The 22,430-nt window shown below is 55.5% G+C and overlaps 13 protein-coding genes across 13 annotated transcripts; 8 read left to right on the forward strand and 5 right to left on the reverse strand.

The window, feature by feature from the left end:
- Positions 1–668: 668 nt before the first annotated feature.
- On the forward strand, positions 669–1,271 carry KRP23_3848 (Quinone-oxidoreductase QR2; the record flags this gene model as incomplete). The annotated part of the gene is made up of 1 exon (XM_067888754.1): positions 669–1,271. The coding sequence occupies one exon, from the start codon at positions 669–671 to the stop codon at positions 1,269–1,271; it is 603 nt and encodes a 200-aa protein (XP_067747965.1).
- A 1,071-nt stretch (positions 1,272–2,342) lies between these two features.
- Positions 2,343–2,945, forward strand: KRP23_3849 (Quinone-oxidoreductase QR2; the record flags this gene model as incomplete). Its single annotated transcript, XM_067888755.1, has 1 exon — positions 2,343–2,945. One exon carries the CDS (start codon positions 2,343–2,345, stop codon positions 2,943–2,945), a length of 603 nt encoding a protein of 200 aa, XP_067747966.1.
- A 138-nt stretch (positions 2,946–3,083) lies between these two features.
- On the forward strand, positions 3,084–6,044 carry KRP23_3850 (uncharacterized protein; the record flags this gene model as incomplete). The annotated part of the gene is made up of 1 exon (XM_067888756.1): positions 3,084–6,044. One exon carries the CDS (start codon positions 3,084–3,086, stop codon positions 6,042–6,044), a length of 2,961 nt encoding a protein of 986 aa, XP_067747967.1.
- A 90-nt stretch (positions 6,045–6,134) lies between these two features.
- KRP23_3851 (uncharacterized protein) lies at positions 6,135–8,058 on the forward strand (the record flags this gene model as incomplete). The annotated part of the gene is made up of 5 exons (XM_067888757.1): positions 6,135–6,197; positions 6,279–6,344; positions 6,422–6,528; positions 6,597–6,858; positions 6,937–8,058. The coding sequence occupies 5 exons, from the start codon at positions 6,135–6,137 to the stop codon at positions 8,056–8,058; spliced, it is 1,620 nt and encodes a 539-aa protein (XP_067747968.1).
- A 121-nt stretch (positions 8,059–8,179) lies between these two features.
- On the reverse strand, positions 8,180–9,620 carry KRP23_3852 (Serine/threonine-protein kinase Sgk3; the record flags this gene model as incomplete). Its single annotated transcript, XM_067888758.1, has 4 exons — positions 8,180–8,832; positions 8,892–8,944; positions 9,359–9,489; positions 9,546–9,620. The coding sequence occupies 4 exons, from the start codon at positions 9,618–9,620 to the stop codon at positions 8,180–8,182; spliced, it is 912 nt and encodes a 303-aa protein (XP_067747969.1).
- A 157-nt stretch (positions 9,621–9,777) lies between these two features.
- On the forward strand, positions 9,778–10,885 carry KRP23_3853 (uncharacterized protein; the record flags this gene model as incomplete). Its single annotated transcript, XM_067888759.1, has 3 exons — positions 9,778–9,888; positions 9,986–10,583; positions 10,644–10,885. The coding sequence occupies 3 exons, from the start codon at positions 9,778–9,780 to the stop codon at positions 10,883–10,885; spliced, it is 951 nt and encodes a 316-aa protein (XP_067747970.1).
- Positions 10,886–10,972: 87 nt separating this feature from the next.
- KRP23_3854 (uncharacterized protein) lies at positions 10,973–11,265 on the reverse strand (the record flags this gene model as incomplete). The annotated part of the gene is made up of 2 exons (XM_067888760.1): positions 10,973–11,073; positions 11,151–11,265. 2 exons carry the CDS (start codon positions 11,263–11,265, stop codon positions 10,973–10,975), a joined length of 216 nt encoding a protein of 71 aa, XP_067747971.1.
- Positions 11,266–11,363: 98 nt separating this feature from the next.
- On the forward strand, positions 11,364–12,217 carry KRP23_3855 (Histone-lysine N-methyltransferase MEDEA; the record flags this gene model as incomplete). Its single annotated transcript, XM_067888761.1, has 2 exons — positions 11,364–12,020; positions 12,098–12,217. The coding sequence occupies 2 exons, from the start codon at positions 11,364–11,366 to the stop codon at positions 12,215–12,217; spliced, it is 777 nt and encodes a 258-aa protein (XP_067747972.1).
- Positions 12,218–12,317: 100 nt separating this feature from the next.
- KRP23_3856 (Protein TCP17) lies at positions 12,318–12,914 on the reverse strand (the record flags this gene model as incomplete). The annotated part of the gene is made up of 2 exons (XM_067888762.1): positions 12,318–12,544; positions 12,623–12,914. The coding sequence occupies 2 exons, from the start codon at positions 12,912–12,914 to the stop codon at positions 12,318–12,320; spliced, it is 519 nt and encodes a 172-aa protein (XP_067747973.1).
- A 534-nt stretch (positions 12,915–13,448) lies between these two features.
- Positions 13,449–15,126, forward strand: KRP23_3857 (Phosphatidylinositol 4-kinase gamma 6; the record flags this gene model as incomplete). Its single annotated transcript, XM_067888764.1, has 2 exons — positions 13,449–13,846; positions 13,932–15,126. 2 exons carry the CDS (start codon positions 13,449–13,451, stop codon positions 15,124–15,126), a joined length of 1,593 nt encoding a protein of 530 aa, XP_067747974.1.
- Positions 15,127–15,138: 12 nt separating this feature from the next.
- Positions 15,139–17,059, reverse strand: KRP23_3858 (uncharacterized protein; the record flags this gene model as incomplete). The annotated part of the gene is made up of 2 exons (XM_067888765.1): positions 15,139–16,753; positions 16,827–17,059. 2 exons carry the CDS (start codon positions 17,057–17,059, stop codon positions 15,139–15,141), a joined length of 1,848 nt encoding a protein of 615 aa, XP_067747975.1.
- A 358-nt stretch (positions 17,060–17,417) lies between these two features.
- On the reverse strand, positions 17,418–19,894 carry KRP23_3859 (uncharacterized protein; the record flags this gene model as incomplete). The annotated part of the gene is made up of 2 exons (XM_067888766.1): positions 17,418–19,267; positions 19,336–19,894. 2 exons carry the CDS (start codon positions 19,892–19,894, stop codon positions 17,418–17,420), a joined length of 2,409 nt encoding a protein of 802 aa, XP_067747976.1.
- Positions 19,895–20,274: 380 nt separating this feature from the next.
- KRP23_3860 (Carnitine O-acetyltransferase) lies at positions 20,275–22,392 on the forward strand (the record flags this gene model as incomplete). The annotated part of the gene is made up of 4 exons (XM_067888767.1): positions 20,275–20,735; positions 20,804–21,022; positions 21,089–21,191; positions 21,280–22,392. 4 exons carry the CDS (start codon positions 20,275–20,277, stop codon positions 22,390–22,392), a joined length of 1,896 nt encoding a protein of 631 aa, XP_067747977.1.
- Positions 22,393–22,430: the final 38 nt, after the last annotated feature.

Consider the following 22,430-nt stretch of genomic DNA (forward strand, 5'->3'; position numbering starts at 1 on the left):
GGGATGACGAACAACAAGGATGCGGGCGCGGTGGCTCCTACCGAACAGTAGTAGCGTGCAGATCAACCGGGGATCCACGTGTTCGAGGATCGCGGACGCCCGATGGAGGTAGTGTTCGTCACGTTCCTACTGTAGCAGGCTTCGTTTGCGCTGCCGATAGCCTTGTACGGCCGCTCGAAGCGGTAGGATCTCGCCAGGACTGCTTGGCACTCTACGGTGCAGACACCGAACGCAACAAAAGCGACACACCGTTGCAGCTTCATAACCGGGAAATACTACAGTATGCATACGTGCACGGTGCAACCCACGTCTTCCACAACTTCGTACAAGCTTAAGTTTGCAACGGGGACCTGTACATGTACAACATCCCGATGAATCTGGCACACGAATATCATATGCACTGTTGACGAACACCTCTGGTCGAAATGGTCGACATCCCTACTACACACCTACCTCTGGGTACCCAACATACATGGTACCAGTAAGTGTCACAACTTGTGAACTTGTGTCTGTGTGAGCACTCATCGCCGAATGCCGCCATGAAAGCCCTCGATTCACATGCTACATTAAGCGTTCACACCACCTGCCCAGTTTATCATTCTTCAATTGTCCTCGATTCGAGCACATCGAGCAACCTCCGCAACAAACAAGAACAGCCAACCGTCACCATGACTAACGTCGCCATCATCTACTACTCCACCTACGGCCACATCTCCACCCTCGCCGAGTCCGTCAAGGCTGGTGTCGAGTCCGTGCCCGGCGTCACCGCTACCGTGTACCAGGTGGCTGAGACGCTGTCCGAGGAGATCCTGACCAAGATGCACGCGGCGCCCAAGAAGGACTTGCCCGTGGCTACGGCCGAGACGCTGAAGCAGGCGGATGCAATTCTCTTCGGATTCCCTACGCGCTTCGGTGCGTTCCCCGCCCAGGTAAAGGCGCTATTCGATTCGTGCGGCGGTCTGTGGGCCAAGGGCGAGCTGGTTGGCAAGCCGGCCGGCATCTTCTTCAGCACGGGAACGCTCGGCGGCGGTCAGGAGACCACGTCGTTCACGGCCGTGACGTTCCTGGCGCACCAGGGCATGACGTTCGTGCCGCTCGGTTTCCGTGCTCCGGAGATGTTCAACGTGGAGGAGGTGCACGGCGGTTCTCCGTGGGGCGCCGGTGCGATTGCCGGCGGTGATGGTTCTCGCCAGGTGTCGAAGCTGGAGAAGGCAATCGCCACGACGCAGGGCAAGTCGTTCGCCGAGATCGCTAAGAAGTTGTCTGCTTAAGTCGGCGCGCGCGCTTCGGATCTTCTTGCCCACCCATCGACGGCGTTGGAGCAGTCGGTAAAGAGGAAGCTATCGCTTTAGATTGCAGACGCTAAAAACGAGCGAATACACGTCTTGCTCTCAGATCACAAGTTTTATTTTTATTGTTTTGTATTCATGCAAAGCATTGTGGGGTGAATTTTAATGGCGATGGCCTGGATTCGATCGTGAAGCGCACTCATCGCGTGTTTTGAGTCCGAAGCGGGGCAGAAACCGACCTCTATACGCTCCGCGTCTGTGTCTCCCCGACCACTACAGTTCTATCGGGACGTGTCCGAGCTCGGCCAACAACCTGCAAGCCAGCATCGCAGCCCACAGGGCGGAGCTTGACCCACACTGCTTTGTCGCAGCGTCATCGTGGTAATCAAAGGCAAAGGCAACCGCCACCAATCGGCATCCGATCTTCGTCGCCCTGCCACGTCAGTGCCCATCCCCGATTGCTGAAACACCGATCCGAGGTGGACGTTATCAGGCTGGCTGGTGAGTGGCTCTCGACTGCTGAGATGCCGACATTTACACTAAGGACTCCAGCAGCACGGCGTTGTTGCAATCCAACTTGGATGGCTCGTTGACCCACGAACTTAGTGATCCAGTCTCTCCAAGCTCGAATGTAAATCCAATCAGGCAGGAGCAAGCTGTCAGCAGCACTCGGGCACATAAGCACACACACGAACCGCTAATCAGTGCAACGGAGCCAATGGCAAAGGCGCAATGAAATTGAGCTGCCACGTCACACCAGACCGCTCGATTGGCTAATCAGGACCTCCGTCCATCACTCTATCGGATATGGCGGGGAAGTTTAGATAGAAGGTCCTGATCATACCACAAAACGGTTCGAAACCAGATTTCATATTATACCAATACGCATTTTATATATTCCCGCAGTTCACAGCTTCAACTTGGGACCGCAGCGAGGGAATGACGTACTTGCCAGCCCCGTGTGCCCTCCTTGCCATGCATTGCTCGCTGCAGCTTCCTCATTCCTGAATTTGCCTTGCCTCGCTCAAGTCCCGCACTCCAGTCCCTATCACCATGGCCAAGATCGCTATCATCTACTACTCCACCTACGGCCACGTCGCCAAGCTCGCTGAGGCCGCCAAGGAGGGCATCGAGTCCGTGGACGGCGTGACCGCCGAGATCTACCAGGTGGCCGAGACGCTTCCCGAGGAGCTGCTGACCCAGATCCACGCCGCTCCCAAGAAGGACCACCCCATCGCCACGGTGGACGTGCTCAAGGAGGCCGACGGCATCCTGTTCGGCTTCCCTACGCGCTTCGGCTCGCTGCCGTCGCAGGTCAAGGCCTTCTTCGACTCGGCCGGCGGCCTGTGGGCTGCTGGAGCTCTGGTGGGCAAGCCCGCCGGCATCTTCTTCAGCACGGGCACCCAGGGCGGCGGCCAGGAGACCACGGCCTTCACGGCGTTGACGTTCCTGGCCCACCAGGGTCTCACCTTCGTGCCTCTGGGCTACCGCGCCCCGGAGCTCTTCAACATGGACGAGATCCACGGCGGATCCCCGTGGGGCGCCGGCACTCTGGCCAATGGCGACGGCTCTCGCCAGCCCTCGAAGCTGGAGCTGACGGTTGCCACCACGCAGGGCAAGTCGTTCGCTGAGGTCGCCAAGAAGCTCGCTGCTTAAGCGTGCGAACTTTCAAGTGAGACCTTTCTGACTCCTGTTGTGTTCCAGTCTATTTTCTAATTCGGTTGGAATGAAAGCTCATTGTCACCGTGCCATCCTTCGTCTATTATAATCGCGTCTGCATTGTCGTATTTGCCCATGGAAGAGGAGCGAAGCTACGACTCGGATGAATCCCCATCTTCACCCTGGCAGGATCGAGTCCGTCGAGGTCTGGTAAGTGACAATGTTCGTCTACGACTAAGCACCTACTCGATGCTCTCGTCGAAGTGCAGCGAGTCCAAGGAGGCTCAAAAGCACGTGGGGCAGCTCTTTGGCGGGCCCCGAAGTGGTGGCGTGTCATGCTTGGCCGGTTCCTCCTTGATGAAGGTGCTTTTCGACGACCTGCGCTCAACCGATCGGACGTTGCGTATCGCCGCTGCACGGGTGTTGTGCCTCATGGCGTACGAGAACCTCACGAACCAGCAATTGATCATACGCAGCCAGGCTGGCGGAGATGAAGAGCAACTTGGTGTCACTGTTGGCTGGGTGCACGCTTTTGCTGCTCCGCAGTCGCTACGGGATCGGTACGAAGCTCATTGCGAAGAGCGCGGCCTATTCACGACACCGAGTGGTTTGATTGAGTTTGTGTCGAACTTGATCAAGGACAACTACGCCTCGGTGTACAATCGAATTGGGCGCTACTATGCTGACGGCTGCCGAGAGTTTGTCCCGCTTTGTTGGTTCCATCCGCTTGTGAACGATTCGTCTGAGGCGACTGACATGCTTGACGTTCCCGATCCGGACGAAAACCTTGTGGGCTTTTACCTCGTTCCCAGGCAGATGCAATTCCCAGAGCAGGACGGCTACTTCCTGCAAGAAATTCTGTCCTCCATCCGCACAGAAGCCGAGCTGGCACGCCTGCAACAAGTGCAGGCAGCTTTCCAGCAGGTGGCTTTCCGGGCACCAAACAAGGAAGCTAATGCTGCAGCTCTGAAAACTGCGCTGGAGGGGATACACAACTGCATGGAAACCTCCCTTGACGATGAAGAAGAAGCGTTTATCGTGAATCAGCGGCATAGTAATGTCCTGCATTGGTTGAATGCAGCCCCCGAGCGTATGATCACCTGGAACGAGCTGCTCATTTGGTGCTGCACCGATATGAACGCAGAGGAAATGCTCAAACGTTTTGGCGTGGATGCGTGCAGGGCCGTTGATGCTGCCTTTCGGAGGTTAGCACTTGGGAGTGAAGGACCGCAGCTACAGAAAGATAAAACAAAAGCCTATGTATGGGAGCCTGCACTTGTCGGGGCGGTCCTGGATCACCCCAACCTTCCTGATGAGCTCAAGGCCAACATTAGACGTGTTTCTGGCAGGTACGTTGACCGGCTAGAGCTCTCTCGCAGGAAAGGGGAAAGGAAAAGGATCATCGCCACTCCGACTACAATCAGTGCGCCATCTCCTTCAATTGATGAGGCACTCAATCGCCCATGGGAGTATTTACTTCCGCTTGAAGTCGCGGAGATCCACCCGATGAGCTGGAGTGTGTTTCTTAGCAAGTGGCGTCAAAGTGCCGATGGAAAGCCTGATGAAGAAGAAGATACGCACATCTACCACCAGAACGGAAGGAGACACCACTCTGTCGGTGAAGGAGCCAATCCTTCGGTGTTGGCTGCCCGTAAGAACGCTCTTGTGATGTTGGCCCACAATCCTCGCATTTTCCACAGCTTTCGCGACTTAAACCAGCTACGACAGCAACTACCGCTAATCACCAACCGACCGACCGAGATCAAGGAAGATATGTCGGAGTCCTCCAATCGGTCGCGAAGTTTAAGGGGCCATCAACTGACCAAAGCAGAGGAACGTGAGTTGGAGGAGAGGAGGGCGCAATTCCGCAGGTTGCAGCAGTCTTCTGCTGATCTAGACGAGCTAACACGACAGCGGCTGCAAGACAAACGAGCAGCTCGGAACAAGGCGCACGAAAACGCATCTGAAAAACGAAAACAGGCTGAGCTTCTGGCTGCTGAGCGACTACGAGCGTTAAACAGTTCAAGGCGTGCAAAACAGGCAAACGCTCTGATGCTTTCCCGACGAAGAGAGCATAGATGGCAACGTTTGCTTGAAGTGAGGCAGGAACGGCACCAGCGTGCCCAGTGGTGGCAGCAAATTCAACGAGAAGCTGAGATTGTGCGACAGGAAGAATTTACGCAGCAACTACACAGACAACGATATACTGACACGAGACCGGAGGAGAACGAACATGCATTTCGAAGCAAACCCGAGCCTGCAGTCGCTCGAATGTCTACGGTAGCACTGCCTCGACCTCCGTCTACGCCCCCTACCAGTGAGCAGCGGCGGGATTCGTGCCCACGAAGACCATTATCTGCACGGACATCTACTGCTGACCCACAGATCACTCGCGAACGAGCGCACGTATATGGATGTGCCGCAACGAAAGCGTTCGCAGCGCGTAGACCACAAACGGCTCGAGCCGATTTCTTCTCGGGGACTCGCAGTCCACGCGCTAGACAGAGCCGCCGGGTTCGTCCAGAATATAGCGATGACGGTCGAAAGGATTCCTCGAGTGTGCCCTCCACTACAGATGCAAGCAGTAAGTATCCTGAAGAAATGGACGCCGCAAATGCCTGTGAGACTCTCGTAATGACCAACGCCGCAAATGAGATAGCACAACAAATCGCGATTCCGCCAGTGGCAGCGCCTGCACCAGAAGAGGATCCTGTCCCTCCTGCTATCATCATGGCGCAGTACTTGGCTTTGGAAAAGGAGCAGCGCTTCAAACTGCACGAGCGCTACTGCGTGAACCGCGTCAGCCACAAACTCACGTTTGCAGTTCTCCAGCAGCTCACCCAGGAGATGCGGCAAGATGCAGCTTGGCGAGAATTCCTCAAGGCGGCAGGTGGGCCCCCGGGCGTTAACAACAGCAAACGGAACAAAAGCAAACGGGAGGCCAAGGTCACCTACACAGCTTTTGTTGGCGTTGCGAATCAGCTGGGGATCCCCATGCCTCCCAAGAAGCTCCAGGCGGTAGCTCGCAGCTTAGACCCCTGGAAGACTGGATTCGTATCGTGGGAGTCCTTCTACTCGTGGTGGAGTGTACAATAACAGGCAAATGTTCAGATACTGCGTAGGCATTGCTTTTGATGGTACCCTTCAAGTGAAAGCGGTCGAGTGCGAGATCCAACTGAGGGACACATGGCTACATCGACGGAGCTGAGCGAGCTGGAGCGCGGCGATGGAGTCTGGGAAAACATTCAGGTCTTCGCTGAAGCTGTGGCGAACGTCTGACAGCACGGGCTGGTATTCTGATAATGGGGGAAATGTGCGGGGTGGCTGTAGGAAGTGCTGCGCTTTGGATTTCGAGGTCTGTGGAAAGCATTTGCTGGCGTGGACAGTCGCATTATGGTAAAACTACTCCATCGACAGCCATGCAGATCCTTGGCGGTGAATTGCGCTGAAGTGCTTGTGTGGTATCAATGCAGGAGCTGGACAAGGCTCTCGCAGCCCAGAAGAACGACTCGCAACGTCAACAGCAGCACTTGGGGGCTATCGCAAAGACTCTCAGCGTCATGAGCGAGCAACTTCGATTGTAAGTGAAGCTTAGCTAACCTACAGCTTCTTCTTCCTCTTGTTGATACTGTCTACTGATCACAACAGAGGACAAGATGAGGCGGCGAACCAGCAGGTCGAGGCGCGCTTACAGAACGTAGAGTATCAGCTTCGTGACCAGCTTGTTGAAGGTCGCAGGTCTGTTGTCGACGATAGCACTGCCAACAAAGCCAACATCGCCAAGGCAGAGCGTCGACTAGCTTTACTAGAAGACGAAATGGGGCGTGTCGTGGCAGCGATTGACCAGAAAGCGGAGGCGGAGGCTCTGGTTGAGCAGGGAAGAACTTTGCAAGAAGCAATTCGCAGGCGGGTGCGTTGGATGTTTGGCAACTTCACGGAGTAGTTTACTCGTTTTAAGTCATGCATTGTCGTTGCTGCAATGGATCAGTGCAAGAAGGAAGCGTTTGACCAGGAAGTCCTTGGACTACAGAACCGACTCCAGCAGCAGCGAGGCGAACTGGAGAAGCAGCTGTCGGCTTCCTTCTTGGAGCTCAAAACTGCCCAAGAAACCCTTCTGCACTCGGAAATGGCGAGTTGGGCTGCTAAGACACATGAGAACACCGTCAAAAGCGTTCAACCGATGGTCGGTCAAGCAACTCAGCAGCAGACCGGGACGCTAAGAGCGATTAACGATGAGGTCCAGCACTGCTACGAGGCTCTTACCGCCCAGCAGAAACAAATGGACGAGGTCCAAGCCGACATTGGGAAGCAGGTTCGATCAGCGATAGCAGCTGACCGAGAAGACATTGCTCGGCAGTGCAGTGAGGCGCACGGGCGAATCGACTACCAATTTCGAACTCAGGAGGAGGCCCTGGAGAGGGTTCGCGGTGAGCAACGCGTTCTGCAAGAAGAAATTGCTGCAACGGGAAGGAAACGAGCAGAGCAGACCGTGACGGAGATGACTGCCGCTGTAGAAGCTCTTGACCGCCGAGTGCTTGACCGAGAGCATCAAGAGCTCGAAAAGCTGCATGGCCAGCTCACCGAAGAGATTCAGCTCACCATTGCAAACGCGTTGAAGGCCTTGGAGCCTGCAAAAGACAAGGAACAACGGAGATTGAAGCAGCACCAGCACGTCGTCGCGCGCAAACTAGCAGAGCTCGATCAAATGATGCAACTTATTGGACGGCAGCTCGTTCAAAACACGTCACAACTGCAGGTGGTGCGCAATGAGCAACTCGTGCACAATTTGCGCAGTGAAGACCCCGACTACGACGACAACGAGCTCCTACTCCAGTACGACAGCATCGCTCAGAGCACTGTTCTTGCTGGGGTCGCACCAGCGCCAGTCTCTCCTGGACTGCAACAGGCTGATCAAATTGAGGCCGGACCCAGCGAGCAAACGGCAGCCACAGCTCAGGAAGACACCGCAGAATTACAGGCACGGCGGTCTCAGCATCAAGAACTGCAAGAGCAGCTAGACAAGAAGCTCCACGACTACAGCCAGCTCTTAGACTCTGCAAACGACGAGGAGGAAACGCACAGACAGTCAACGCAGCCACCGAAGCGGTAAATCCGTTCATTACATTAGGTAAAAAGCCCTCGACGGCGAAACTTGGCTCTGTTTGTCGATGACGAGGTTGTATCGATAGTTGCGTGAGGTTGGTTGACGGTGGTTGATGTTGCTACCCCTTTCAACTGAATGAACCGTTGCCAATGCTGGCTCTGTCATCGAGCGACCCCGCCTCGAGTGCTCCATTTCCATTCGGCAGGGATCCGTTCGATCCAATAACGGGCGTCTCCCGCGTCGCCGACACGGTCATGACGGCTAATAAGTCAACCGACGGCGGCGTGATCTCCATACGGAGCGAGGCTTCGGCGTTCTCCAAAATGCCCCACAGAAACTCTTGCTCCTGCTCGTACGTCATACCATCCTCGTTGCCACCATCCAGGCGGGACAGCAGCTCCTCATTTGACGGCTGCGCTTGCACTCGCGGGAGACGGAGCGTCGTGAGCTGCGCTGTGAACTGCTCCCCCAACTTCTGCTCGCTCAAAAGGTTGTGCGAGGCTGTCACGATCTCGTTCTTGCGCTGCACCGCTTGCTCCGCCTCAAGCGGCTCCGGAACCTCACTGATGTCAATGAAAGCTTGTGCTGCGCTCTCCACAATGCCGCTCAGACGGTCGTTCTCGCTCAGCACGCCCTTGCCAGACCACATGCCGCTTGACCGGCCGTTGCTGCCCATGCCGCCCATTCCCAGTTCACTGTGTAGGTCCAAGTGCTTTTCCAGCTCCAGGAAGTGCTGCAACGACGCATCGTCCAGTATCCCGGGCACCTGCAGGAGGCCATCTACACACCAGTCACTACAACAGCTTCTTGACTCTAGATCCAACCTCCAAACCACTCACCAAGATACTCTTGCAGACTCGCCTGGCGCTTGACCAAGAAGTTCGGGTCAAATCTGCATCCCAAACACAAAAGTACACATTATCAACACCCCCACCGTCTTCCAAACTATCAACACTTGGCAGCGACGTGGAATTCTCAGAGCAACCCCGCGTTGGGTCGAATCTTCGTGGCCAGCAGCACAAGCGGCCAAACCAGCCACCGCTTCGGAACTGCAACCTCGTCACGCGTCGACGCGCACAGCTCGGGTACTTCTCTCTCTTGTCAGATAAGATCAAGTGATTTTACAGTCACAGGCCACAACAGCCTCCTCTCTTCCTTGTCAACATGAAGAGGATGGATTCCTCGAGCTGTTCACGTCAACGCCGACTCCCGGGAGCTCAATACAAAGCGGTTTTCTCCCCAACAGACCCCACGGTCCCTCGTCATCACAGAATCCCACGCCACCGTCGCCTCGCAGCCCACGCACCGGCCGAACCACTGCTTCTCCGGCAGCGACGCCTCAATGAGGTCCCCGAAGCGCCGCACCAGGCGCGAGTGCAGCTGGTCGAAGTCGCTGAAGCGCCGCGAGATGCGCCACAAGCCGCCGTTGCACGAGATCTACGCGGGACATTAGCACCCCCAGCATGCGCAGGAGCAGAACCACAGCCACGAACCTCCACGACGAACTCCGTGTGGTCCCCCACCGTGTCGTAGCCCGTGATGAGCGCGCTCACGTTCAGCATCGCCATCGCAACTCCGTATCCCGAATGAGGGGTCTATACCCCCACGACGTAACCAATGTATAACTGGGTACGTTTTGGTGTAGAAGTAACCGGGGTACGTTGTGCTTCCAACTTCAAACAATTTCGATCTTGGGCGACGCGAGGCAACGGAGCTCCTGGCAGCATGGCACACTACGGACGAGACCGCGTGACACTCGTGGTGGATGTGGACCACACGCTCACGAAGCTACTGGAGTGTGCAGCGGCGTGGCACGAGGCCGAGCACCAAGTGAAGGTGAGAGGAAGGCAACCAACCTGCGATCTTTCGAGTTTCTGCAGTTTAGACGCTATTGAAGGTCTTGGAGACTTACTATGCTGCTGTTACTGTGTAGATCGACGTTGATGCCGTCGCATCATCAAGTTGGGCCAGCGTATGGGGCGCTGATGACGCAGAGAGCAAGACGCACGAGTTCTACGCTTCCAAGCAGTTCGAGACGGAGCTACAGGCTGTGCCAGGCGCGAGCGAGGTGCTCAAGCCACTGCGCAAGTTCTTTTCCTTGCTGGCGATCACGAATCGCCCGCGGTTCGTGGAGAAGCAAACGCGCGAGTGGCTGGACCGCCATTTCTCCGGCGTCTTCGACAAGCTCGTGTTCGTGGACGAGGACAGTCCCGACCACTTGGTGACGCGCAAAAAAGAGCTCTACGACGACCTAAAGGTGAAGGTCGCGGTCGGCTCGGACGTCGCCCTGCTGGCCGAAGCAGCGGAAAGCGTTGGACATGTGGTTGTTGTGGGCTCGGTGCCCTGGACAAAGGCTGCGAGCGAGGCAAGAAGCGGCGTGGTTCAGGTCTCCGAGTGGGCAGCAGCTAAGGAAGTCTTTGACCAGTTAATCAAGGAGCTCGATCTGCAGCCGCTGGAGAAGGTGTACGCTGGACCGCGTCTGGCACGATACACAGACGACCTGGTCACAGTATCGACTCGGAAACCAGCAGGTGCGATACCCACTTGCTTCTGGTGCTGTCCTGCTGTCTAACCATATCCGTTGCCTGCAGTTTTCTACGCTAATATCATCAACTCCAAGTTCACGGTGCAGAAGCAGGAGATTGTTCGACTGCAGGCGTCCGAGGCGGCCATCACCACGGCGGTGCAGGCGGCCGAGATCCTGCGCATCCAGAACAACGCCGTCACGACCAAAATCTCTACGCGCTACGCGTTGAATCGGCCCAAGGACCGCGGCGGCTACCGCGTACCCAAACTGGAGCTGGTGCTACAGCGCGTCGCGCGCAAGGCCTAGCAGGGGCGTCGGAGCAGTGAGAGATCGAGGGCGGCCGTAATGCGAAGACGCAGACGAAAGCAGGAAACAATGACGTGTATGAATCTCTCACTCGTCTCGAGCGGCTCTAGCTCTGGCCTCCAAGTACTCTCGGCGTTCTTCGTCGCGCATCTGGCGACGCTCCGCCTCGTTCGTTGTCACAATGTCGTCTGCATGCAGCACCACACAAAAAATACGGTTAGTCTTTCGATTCTCACGCATTTCTGGCCCAGAAAAGCTGCCGTACAGAAGCCGGTCTTGACCATGAAGACTTCCATGGCCGCACCCGTGACGAAGCACAGCGGCACGAGCTTTTTGAGGATCGGCGCGAGCGCCACCGTCGCCTGGTGCTGCGGAGCCATCTTGTCCGTGCAAACTCGGTTGTGTAAATTTGAGGTGGTGCACACATCACTATGTAGCCATCTCGAGGCAAAGGACGTTTGCACCAACGAACGATACGATGGCATCCGAGACGGCGGCGTGTGTGGGCTTCCGCTGCCTGGACCGCGATGAGTGCTACCACTACGACGAGGAGCTGAAGAAGGCGGCGTTCATGCACGACGGCGCAAGCTGCCACTCCACGCTCGCGGACGAGCAGCACCTGTTCCGGTACCACAACCGAGAGGGACAGATGCAGATGCTCAGCGCCGACGAGCTGCAAGAGCTCATGAAGTGCACATACACGAGCAAGCTGCTGTTCCAGCGCACGCATTTGCTGCGCAACTATGGGTTCTGGGGCTTCTCGGACTCGATTGAGGACGGCTTCGACCAGTTTGCACCGCTCGGTCACAGCACGCTCGAGGTCTCACCGAAAGTTGCAATTGGGCACGTGTCGTTGCTCGATCACGTCGAGAACCAGCCGCTTGGATTGTTTGCTGCAGAAGCCCTCGCGAGCTACGAGTTCCTCGGGGAGTACACTGGGGTAATCAAAGTGGGCATCAGCGAGATGAACGAGTTCGACCCGTACGGCATCTCGTACCCTTCCGTGTACGAAAGTGGAGACTTGTACGTGAGCGCTAGTGAGTACGGCAACGTTATCCGCTGCATTAACCACAGCGCCACCCCCAACGCACGCTTTGTGCCAATGGTGCACAACGGCATTCTTCGGATCTTCTGCGTAAGTGTTTTGCTCGATGTGGAACCGCGAGGCTTGATGATTAACAGGATATTGTTCGTCTATTGGTGGTTGTGCAGTTTGTGATCGCAGACATCAAGCAGGGCGACCAGATATTCGTCAATTATGGGCCTTCCTACTGGAAGTCGACGGGTATCGATCCCATTGCTATCCACGAGCCAGAAGTTCCAGTACAGTAGCTTTTTTTCATTCCCGTTTACATAAGAGTGAGTGCAACAAGGAGCAACGGGTTGCATACGCGATGGGATGGCAAGCCACTCAGCTGCTTAGCACTGCAACTTACTCTTCGATCTCGACGACGGCCTCGATCTCGACGGCCACGTTGAGCGGCAGGGCGTTGGTGCCCACGGCCGAGCGGGCGTGGAGGCCCTTGTCTCCGAAGACCTTGCCGATGGTGTCCGAGGCGCCGTTGATCACGGCCGGCTGCTGCGTGAAGCCGTCCACGCAGTTGACGAAGCCCACAAGCTTCACCACGCGCTTGATCTTGTCCAGGTCGCCCACCTCGTCTGCAAAGCACAGCAAAAATACAATTGGCATTGCACCATTAGCTCCTCTTCATTTCAGGTTCCTATAGAGCCACGTACGCTTGAGAGTGGCCATGAGGCTCAGCGCCACGTAGTGGGCGGCGTCGTAGCCCTGCTCCGGCGTGAGATCCTTGCCGACCTTGCCCAGGATGAGGTCGCCTCCAGCAGGCTGCGGCAGGTGGCCGGCCAGGTAAAGGGTGTTGCCCGAGCGCACCGACGTGCGGTAGTTGCCCTTGGGGTCAGCCACGGCCGGCAGCGTGTAGCCCAACTCCTCCAGCTTGCGCTCGATGTGCACATTGCGCACCGCCGTCGCCAGGGAGCGCGGCTTGGTCATGCGGATCAGGGACATCATGGTACTAATAGGTGGAAGGAGTGAGTCAGACGAGATTGCTCAATGAGCTGCTGCAGGATGCTGGTCAAGAAATGATCGGGGAATCGCCGTACGCGTCCCATCATGAAGCGGCATCTAATCGAATGGATACTTTGCTATGATTGGATAAAATATAAGACGCTTTTGATTCGCTGAAAATGCGATGGTACAGCGTACCGCCTGTAGACGAAATGTGTAGCCATGTGACTGTCTTATTCCTTTGTCTTCGCGACCTGGTGCCGGCCAATATCTGTCTTGGTGCCGTAATACCCTTTCGTCTAAGCTGCTGCATCTGCTGCAACAGGCCCAGCATAGGCATCGCTTGTGCAGGGGAGGGGGGTAGGATCTCCTCATGGTGGCAGTGTATTTTAGCGTCCTTCCTCGAGATCAAGAAGTTCGGCGCCTGCTGCGACGCAGGTGCACCGCCCCCTCTACTGAGGAAGAGGCGACGCATTCCCACTTTTGCCCAAGCGCAGAAGAGGCCAAGGAGGGGGTGAGACGATCCGCACGACGACCATGGTCGCTGCCGCGCACTCCCTTTTCCAACTCCCGACACCCGAACTGCTACGACAACCGCAACAGACTCCTTCGGTCACGAGCCGCACCTCCACACGTAGGTTGAGTGCGTCGACAGAGGCTGTGGTCAGCATAATGCAGTCTCTTAGCATCACCACAACACACCGGTCTCCCGCCATCAATACCACCTACCAGCCATCGCGCGTCCTGAGCAACGGCAAGGGAGCAATCAAGGCTTCCGCGCAACCCTCAGCGGTACCCACTGCTTTCAATCAACCCAAGCAGCTTACGCCTGCCGGACGAAGCCTCGCCCTCAAGGACCCCAACAATGCCGTCTCATCGGTGGACTTGCGGTCGATGGCAAAGGACATACCGGCCAGCAGTGACACGCACGCAGCGTACGTTGTTTGCTGTCTGCGTGTCTGCGAGATTGTCTATAGTTCTCATCATTGCATTGTCAATCTTGATGCGTGGTCGAAACAGCATTAACGTCGAAGTCCTCAAGCCGAGAGCTTGCACGGGTAGCCGTGCATACTCGGAGGAGATGGCGATGCTAGCCAACCAGGTGCAAGGCGGCCTGCAAGCCCGAGTTGCTCCCATTCCTATCGACGACTGCACAGGAGGCGTTTACTACCTGCGGACCAAGAATCGTCGCCTGACTGCAGTGTTCAAGCCTGCAGACGAAGAAGCCTATGCGTCAAACAATCCAAAGCGATTCAACAAGCCTGAACAATCTACAGGAGCTTCGGGTATGCGCGAAGGTATCTCCGCTGGAGATGCTGCCGTACGTGAGGTTGCAGCGTACTTGCTGGACCACCAGCACTTTGCCAAAGTACCAACCACCATGCTCGCCTCGATTTACCACCCGGACTTTCACTTCCAAGCTTCGGAGACCCCCTACCGAAAGACTGGTTCACTGCAGGCGTACGTACCGCACCGCGATACAGCTGATGACGTTGGTACTGCAATGTTCAGCGTTGCCGATGTCCAAGCCATCGCGATTCTGGATATTCGACTTGCCAACCAGGATCGCCACGGAGGCAACCTTCTTGTGGTGGAGCCATCTCAAGTGGTAACGCAAGCTGCCTCAGTAGTGACGACCAAGTCACAAGCAGGCAAGAAGGCCTCTCTCGTCCCAATTGACCATGGCGCTTGCCTACCTCGCGTGTCAGCGCTCTCGGAGACGAGTTTCTTGTGGCTAATGTGGCCGCAAGCCAAGCAACCGTTTTCACCTGCGGCGCTCGAATACATCGGAGCATTGGACGCAAACCGCGATTTGAAGTTGCTCGAGGACAATCTCCCAGGAGACCACCAGCTCGAACGCGAGGCGGCGCTCACTTTGCAAGTATGCACGGCTTTGCTTAAGTTCTGCGCACTTGATGCACACATGACTGCACACGACATCGGATTGCTCATGTGCCGCCAAGGAACCTCAGCACAACAAGAATTCAATCCAAGCGTGCTGGAAATGCTGGTAGCTTCAAGTCTTTCCGACCCGGTCGTACGCAAAAGTGAGGCTTTCTTGAAAATACAAGAGAAGCCGCAGCCTGCGCCGAAGTTGGCAGCTACAACGTTTGAGAAGAAAGGCCCAATGCAAGACAAGGCGTGGACAAACTACGTGACCACCTTCATGGCAACTTTCCGCCGTGAATTAGTAGCGAGCATTGCGGCCAAATAGAATAGTCTTCTTCTACTCACTGCTCTTTACTGCGGCAGTCGAGTAGATGCTCTCCAATTGAGCAGCAATTCGCGCTTGCATGTCATGAAGTAGGTCTTGCAGCCAGCGTGTCATTGGAACATCTCCCTGAGGGCTAGCGTTGTCATCACCTTGCAAGAAAACGCTCGTAAATAGAGGCAATACGTCGTTCTCGATGACCCGTTTGATGTTGTGTTCTTGGGGTGTCGAGCGGCACTCCACGGATATCAAATCGCCCGTGTTCTTGCTCTTTGTCCTATTAGTCGATAAATTACTGGCCCTCTTGGCCAGATTCGATCCGTTTGTGTTCAACTGCACATTCACCGTTGGTGCCACCACGCACAAACGCAGAGATGACTCAAGTAGTCGCTCGAGGGCGCTAGCGTGAGATCGCGCTTGCTTCTGCATCTGCGAGACTTGTTCGGCCAGCTCCGCTTCAACTTCGGAGATCCGTATTTGCATGGATCGGTTGTGTTGCTCGGCAACATGGAGTGCGCCTGAAAGGCTCTGCTTCTCGACTGCTTCTTCTTTCACCACTTTATCACGCTCGCACCGCGCGAAATCTTCTGCCCGTTGCTGCTGAAGCTCGTTGGCTTCAGCTAGTTGACTCTTCTCCTCCGTCAATGCCTGAACGTGGCACTCAAGGTCTTCGACTCGTTTTCTCATCAGGCTGTTGGCGTCTTTTTCAGCGGTCTGCTTCTCCACCAAAACTCGAAAGCGATTTATGTCAGCAACCTTCTGCTCTATCCGAACCTTCAGAGCTGCTACGAGTGTTTGGTGCTTCTTCTCACGTGCTGACGATTCGGTTTTGTGTTGTCGTCCAAGCGCCTGAATCGTGCTCTCCTTGGCTGTGACGTTGCTACGAAGTTGCTGGTTTGTTTCCTGAATGAGCTGAAGCTCGTTTTGATGTGCTTTCTTCTGATCCTCGAGAAGAACTCGCATATCGCCCAAACTTTGTTCCAGCTCCAGAGTCCGACGCCTGTGCTCGGACTCCTTTTCAAGCCACAACTTGTTTTCACGGCTGTGCTGTTCTTTCTCGAATTGTGCCACCTTTTGAGATTCTTCGAGGTCAGCTGAGACTTTTTTCAGCTCTTGCTCGCGATCATGAAGTTGGGTGACCATCAGCTGACCCTCTTCTTTCAAGGTTACTATCTCGTGCAATTGCGTCGCCTTAATTTCGTCCTCGTAACTCTGCTGAAGTACGCATTGGGTCGCTGCATCGACTACCTCGGAGACCTTGGTGAGGACTTCGTCGATTTCGCTTTCACTTTGCAACATCTTGACTTGCTTGTTCAGTTTAGCGCATTCTGTCTCAATCAAGAAGCACTCCTCAACCTTTTCTGCCAGCTTATCGCGTAGCTGCACGATTTCAGCAACGTGCGTGGTGCGATCTTCCCACAATTGCTGCTGTCTGGTTTCAATTGAGTCGACGTATTTCCGTAGCTCTGCTGTCGCAGCTTGAGCCTGCTCACGCTCTTGGTGCGCCTTACTTGCTTTAGCTCGCGCTGTTAGACACTTTGTGCAAACCGAACTCGGTACTATTGGAGCTTTCGATGCCGAGGCTGCGCGGAATTGCCCCCCGGCGACCACTTTACTTTGGCCACGCATCCTAGATAGAAACACAAATCCATTCAACCAGGTTAGACACACAACGATGAAGTAGTAGAATGGGTAGCCCGTACTTCTCCACCAACTGCGTCCGGAGCTGATCGTTCTCATGGCGAAATGTAGCGTTTTCATCACGCAGTTGCAGAACTTCGTCTCTGGGGTCGCAACTGGGGTCTTCCAATGCGTCTTCGGGTTCTTTCAAACGCTCGTCTTGCTGCTGAACTTGCTGATAATGACTGCCGTGTTCTACTGGTCCCCCCATAATTCGTGCGTGGCGCGTAGTTGAAGTGAAGACTCGCATCACCATCCTATCTGCCGAAACTCTGCGAGAAATTTGGGTCGAGGATGGTCGCTGTGCTTGGTTACCAGACGTCGTAGCGACCTCACTGTGGCTAGTGCGTCGCGAAGTTGACGTCGCGCCAGCACTTTTCGGCAGAATCCCAAGCGCTCGCCGACCAGCAGAGCTGCCGATACCGAGGGACGATGTCGGCCGAACATCTGGGACGTGAGCAGATTGATCAGCAAAGTCGCCATTGATCGACGGCAAAGCAGAGCGCTGCTCCATAACGTCACTCTCGGACGATTAAGGACTAACTTCCAGTAGTGAGGCATTCCCACTTGTTATTTATACGCGTGTCAAGTACTATCTTCTCACAAAATCCCAATTAGCGTTCGATCTTGTGCCAGGATGAAGCACCCCCGAGAGATTTTTTCAGCGCTGGCGATTGCAGGACTCGTGGCGAAGGCGGTTCTTTCTTGGAGGGACCAACTGAAGCCTGAAGGGCCGGCGCTTGAAGTCGTTTCAGCAGGGCTTCGTTTGCCTGGTACAGCTTTTTACAGACAAGATCCTTCTTCTGGAGCTGGTCATGCAAGATTTCCAAGCCGCTTGTGAGCTCTGTCGACTGCGCCTGAAGCACCCCACACTGCCGTTTGAAGGACAAGTAAAGCTGCGTGGATTCTGTGATCTTGGCCACCAGAATGCTTTGCTCTTCAGCGAGCTCGTCGAACTCTCCAACCATGACATCGACGTACTGAGCCAGCTCCTTGGACAAATGTTTCTTCAGCTCGAACAAATGTGCTGCCGCTGAGTTGTTGTCTTTGTTTCGAGTGCCTTGGTTGTCAATGCTCGATTCGGATAACTCGGTGTCGAACGATAGGAAGGCGGTAGCTTCTGCAAGCAGCACGTTCTTGCATTGAATCATGCGCGATCGTTTGGCCTCGAGCTCCCTGGCGTGTTGATTGACTGCCCTCATTCTAAGCTGCTCCAGCTTGAGCTCGCATTCTTCAGCGTGATCCATCTCCAATTGGCGGAGCTTACCCGACATTTCCTGGTCTAGCGTTTGCTCCAGTATTTGCAGTTCCTGCCGACACTCTAGCTCAAAATCTTGACGGTGCGTGACAAGTGCGTCGGCTCTCCGCTGTTCTGCGGCGTCTTTCAGTGCTTGAAGACTCTTCTGGTGGGCAGTTTGCATACTATCGTGTAGTTCCATGATCGACACGCGATTTTCCGTGTCTAGGTCGCGCTTCAATTGGTCCTGCTGCTCACGATGTGATCGTGTAAGCATTTGCTTCAGCTCCTCAGTCTCTTTTTCAAGTGAGAGCGAGGTTTCTGCCTTAATGTCGGCAACTTTCTCTTCATGTTCCGTCTCCAGTCGCTTGCGAAGCTGCTGTAGCTGAGCTTGCGCACCAAACGCTAGAGCCTTCTTCAGCTTCTCTAGCTCCGCTTCTTCCTTCTCAAAGTGCGATGTCTGCATCTCCTGCTTTAGCATTGCTATCCGCTCTTCTTGAGCTTTCAAAACTGAAGCGACGGCTGCCTCTCGGTGATTGTACAGTTCCTGATCCAGTTGTTCGCGCTGTTCAATCTCCCAGCGTCTGAACGACTCGCGACTGGCCTCTTGCATCTGCTTTAATCTCATTGTGAGCTCCTCTTCGAGCTGGTTGCCTAGCTCACGTTTGTCGCGCTCCGTCTCGGTTGTTAACTGAAGTTCTAATTGCGACAGGCTCTCCTCCCTGGCGGCATTGTGGCTACTCTGCAGCTCCTGCAGCGCTCGATTGTGTTCGCCAAGGAGCGTGGCTCGAGCCTCTTTCACTGCGGCAGCTTCTTCAAACTCATATTCCTCCATCTTTGTCCTGACAATCGCTTTGGTTTCCTTCTCGTACCTCTCACGCAGCGCCATAAGTGTCAGGTGCTTCTTCGAGTCGTATTTGCGCTGCAGCTCCTTCAGAAACGCGGTCTGCATTTGTTGATGATGCACTTCAATCTTCGTTGTGCTCGTTTCGATGTCACGCTGGCAGCGAGCAGCAAAGCGCTTCACAGTCGCAGCCTTCTGAGTCAGTATCGCTTCTTCATCCTCGATAGCCAAACCGTTTTTGACATCCCAAGTCGGCGATGGCGCACTGCTTCGGCTTGAATTGGACAGCTCCGACTGCCGAGACGACTCTATCCTTCTCGTTGTGGTATTTGCCCTAAAACTTCGCTCACTAATGCTGCTGACCGAGGAAACACGAGATGCGTCTGGAGCAAACCATAGCACCAGCGTTAATACGTCGAACATATATTTACCCCACAGTGGGCGAACTCACCACAAGACTTGACACGCTGCAGCAGTTGGTCGCACTTGAGAAGCGTCGTCGCAACCTGATCGGCTACTGCTCCTGCCTCTCGATGCGCTTCTGAAAGCTTGGAAAACGTCGGTGACGCAGCGCCGACTGCGTTCGATGATGCAGAGGACGATGGAGATATCGGCTCATTCTCCTTAATTTCATCGTGATTTGAGTGAACTGCATCGTCCTCATTCTTGCTCTGAAGCGGCACCACGGCACTCTCATACGTGCCGCTGTCCTGCCGCCTCCTTCGACCTCGGAACACGCTCAGCCGCGTCTCAATCGCTGCAAGCTCGCGGTCCACATCGTGACAGGCTTCAACAGCAATTGCTTTGGCCGTCACGGAGTTTTTGTCTGCCGAGCTCTCGTCCGACAGCGACGAGATCGAAAGCGCCTTAGAGCGTCGACGAATCCGCTTTGGAGGCGCAGACTCGTGAGAAATCTTGACGGGAGGATCCACAGCCAACTCTGCCGACTGTAGTGGTGACTGCACTTCGCCCTCGAGCGCTTGGAGACTTGGACTCGAGTCGGCCGACATCTTTTCCCGAATAGTAGCGGCGACTATCCAGCGCCATAACCGACGGCGTAGTGTCCATGAAGAGTCGCGGCGACCTGACAACACCACGCAATGAGGAGATTCCAGGCCTGCAGTGCTTAGCACAGAGCACTAGCGCTTCATAGCAATTCCTAACGCGTTAGAGATTCGACTCGACATGGCTACTTCAACTAAAGTTTCGCTAAGCAGCACGGCGGGCTCGACATTCGAGTCCCACGTGAAGTTCATGTCATCCGACCCGCGGGTCTCTTATTCCCGATACAAACTCCAAGTCAATTGGTTCTGCGGGTCTCAAACCCGTCCGTTCAACGCCGCCTCTTGGCCCAAAGATCGGCCACTTTGACTTTTGCGTCATTCGGCGCATGGGCCTTCGCAGTACCAAGACTCCAGCAGCTCCAGGCAATAGCCAGCCAATTGTACCACTTGCACCAATCATGACGGAGCGCACCATGCAGTTCCAGGACGAGCTGCCGCCGCTGCCTCTACCCTCGCTGGAGCAGACGCTGGAGCTGTACGTGCAGAGCTGCGAGCCGCTTCTAACGCCCAGCGAGCTGGAGCACACCAAGGCCGTGTGCCACGACTTCCTGCACGGTGCGGGTCCGCAGCTGCACGCGATTCTGCAGGAGCGCGCCGACACGGAGCGCAACTGGATCGAGGAATGGTGGGAGACCTTCGCGTACCTGCAGCCGCGCTACCCGTCGGCCATCAACATCAACTGGTACGGCGTCTTGCCTGGCAACTGGGGGCCCCGGGATATGAGCCAGTGCGAGGCCGCGTCCATCTTCACGCACGCGATCCTCAAGTTCCGCAAGAATTTACTCGAGTATGGAGCCTTTGTGGTATTTTGTTTTAGAGGTTGAAGAGAATACTGATGTTTTTCTTGTTGGGTAGGGAGAAGTACCCGCCGGAGAAGATGATGGGTCGTCCGCTGTGCATGTACACGTACTCGCGCATGTTCAACACGTGCGTCATCCCCGGAGAGGAGTGCGACGAGATGGTGTCATACCCACACGACGCCAAACACATTTTGGTGCTGCGCAACAACTGCATGTGGGCGGTGCAAGTATTTGACGACAAGGGAGAGGAGATCCCACTCGCGGACATTCTCAGGTGCGGTGGCTGTAGGAGGTGGCGTGCAGCAGTTGGTGGAGGACTAACTTGTTATTGATGCTGTAGACAATTTGAACTCGTACGTGATGAAGCTACGGGGCTGTTTGACTTGGAGCGCTACCCACCGGTCAGTGTCCTGACGTCGGAGAACCGCACGAACTGGGCCAAGGTACGCCTTCTACCTTGGGTGTAGCTATGGACAACGAAGCATGGGGATATCGGACTCATTCGTTTTTGGTTTACTCTCATTCGTGCAGGCTCGAGACCACATTATGTCGCTGGATGACATTAACAAGCAGTCTTTTGACCTGATCGAGCGAGCGCTGTTCTGTGTCGCTTTGGACGAAAGCTCCGCGTCGACGTACGACGAGATCGCGCGCAACTGCTTGCTTGGTGACGGACGCAACCGCTGGTACGACAAGCCGTTCACGCTCATTATCCATGAGAACGCTCGCGGTGGCTTGAACGGTCAGCACGCGTGGGCAGATGCACTGGTGGTCGTTCGCCTGTTCGACTACTGCATCAAATACGTGAACGAGAACTTCAAGGCTAAGTTTGCAAACCGCGCGGAACTGAAGCCCACGCTAGACATTAAGCCGAAGCGGCTGGACTGGGTGCTGGACAACGCTGCCTACACCGCTATTGAGTGCGCGAGTGCCGCGGTGGGAAAGATGATCCACAACAGCGACATCGCGACGATGCAGTTCAACCACTACGGCACGGCCTTCCTCAAGCGCTACAAGTTGACGCCCGACTTCTTCATGCAGATGGCCATTCAGTTGGCGCACTACAAGATGCACACGAAGGTTCCTGCCGTCTACGAGACGGCGCACACGAGGATGTTCTACCACGGACGCACAGAAACGATCAGGTCGTTGTCAAAGGAGTCGCTCGCGTTCGTCAAGACGATGGAGTCGAATGCGTCGGACGGGACCAAGTGGGACGCGCTGCGTGCAGCCATCGATGCCCACAAGGAGACGCTGAAGAAGGCCCTGACTGGCGACGGCATTGACCGCCACCTCATGGGGCTGCAGATCGTGACGGAGATGTCTGGCATCACGCCCAAGCCCTCGATCTTCACGGACCGAGCCTTCGAGCTGAGCAAGAAGTTCCTGGTCTCCACGAGCAACATCAGTGGCGGCCCCGGCGCCAGTCCCATCTGGGGCGGCTTCTCGGCGATGTACAACGAGGGATACGGCGTGTGCTACGCGCTGCAGCCCGACCGCATCAACGTGAGCATCACCTGCTACCACGTGTGCCCGGAGACCAGCGCCACCACCTTCAAGCGCCACCTGGAGACCGCGCTGCTGGAGATGGTGGACCTCTGCCTCACACGCAACGTCATCTACGTCGGTTCCTCCAAGATCTAAGCTAAGTCGTCCACTTAGCAAAGCCAAGTGGACAAGTT

This window comes from Phytophthora ramorum (genome assembly GCF_020800215.1).
Source record: "Phytophthora ramorum isolate Pr-102 chromosome Unknown Phyram_PR-102_s0003, whole genome shotgun sequence".
NCBI classification, from domain to species: Eukaryota; Oomycota; class Peronosporomycetes; order Peronosporales; family Peronosporaceae; genus Phytophthora; species Phytophthora ramorum.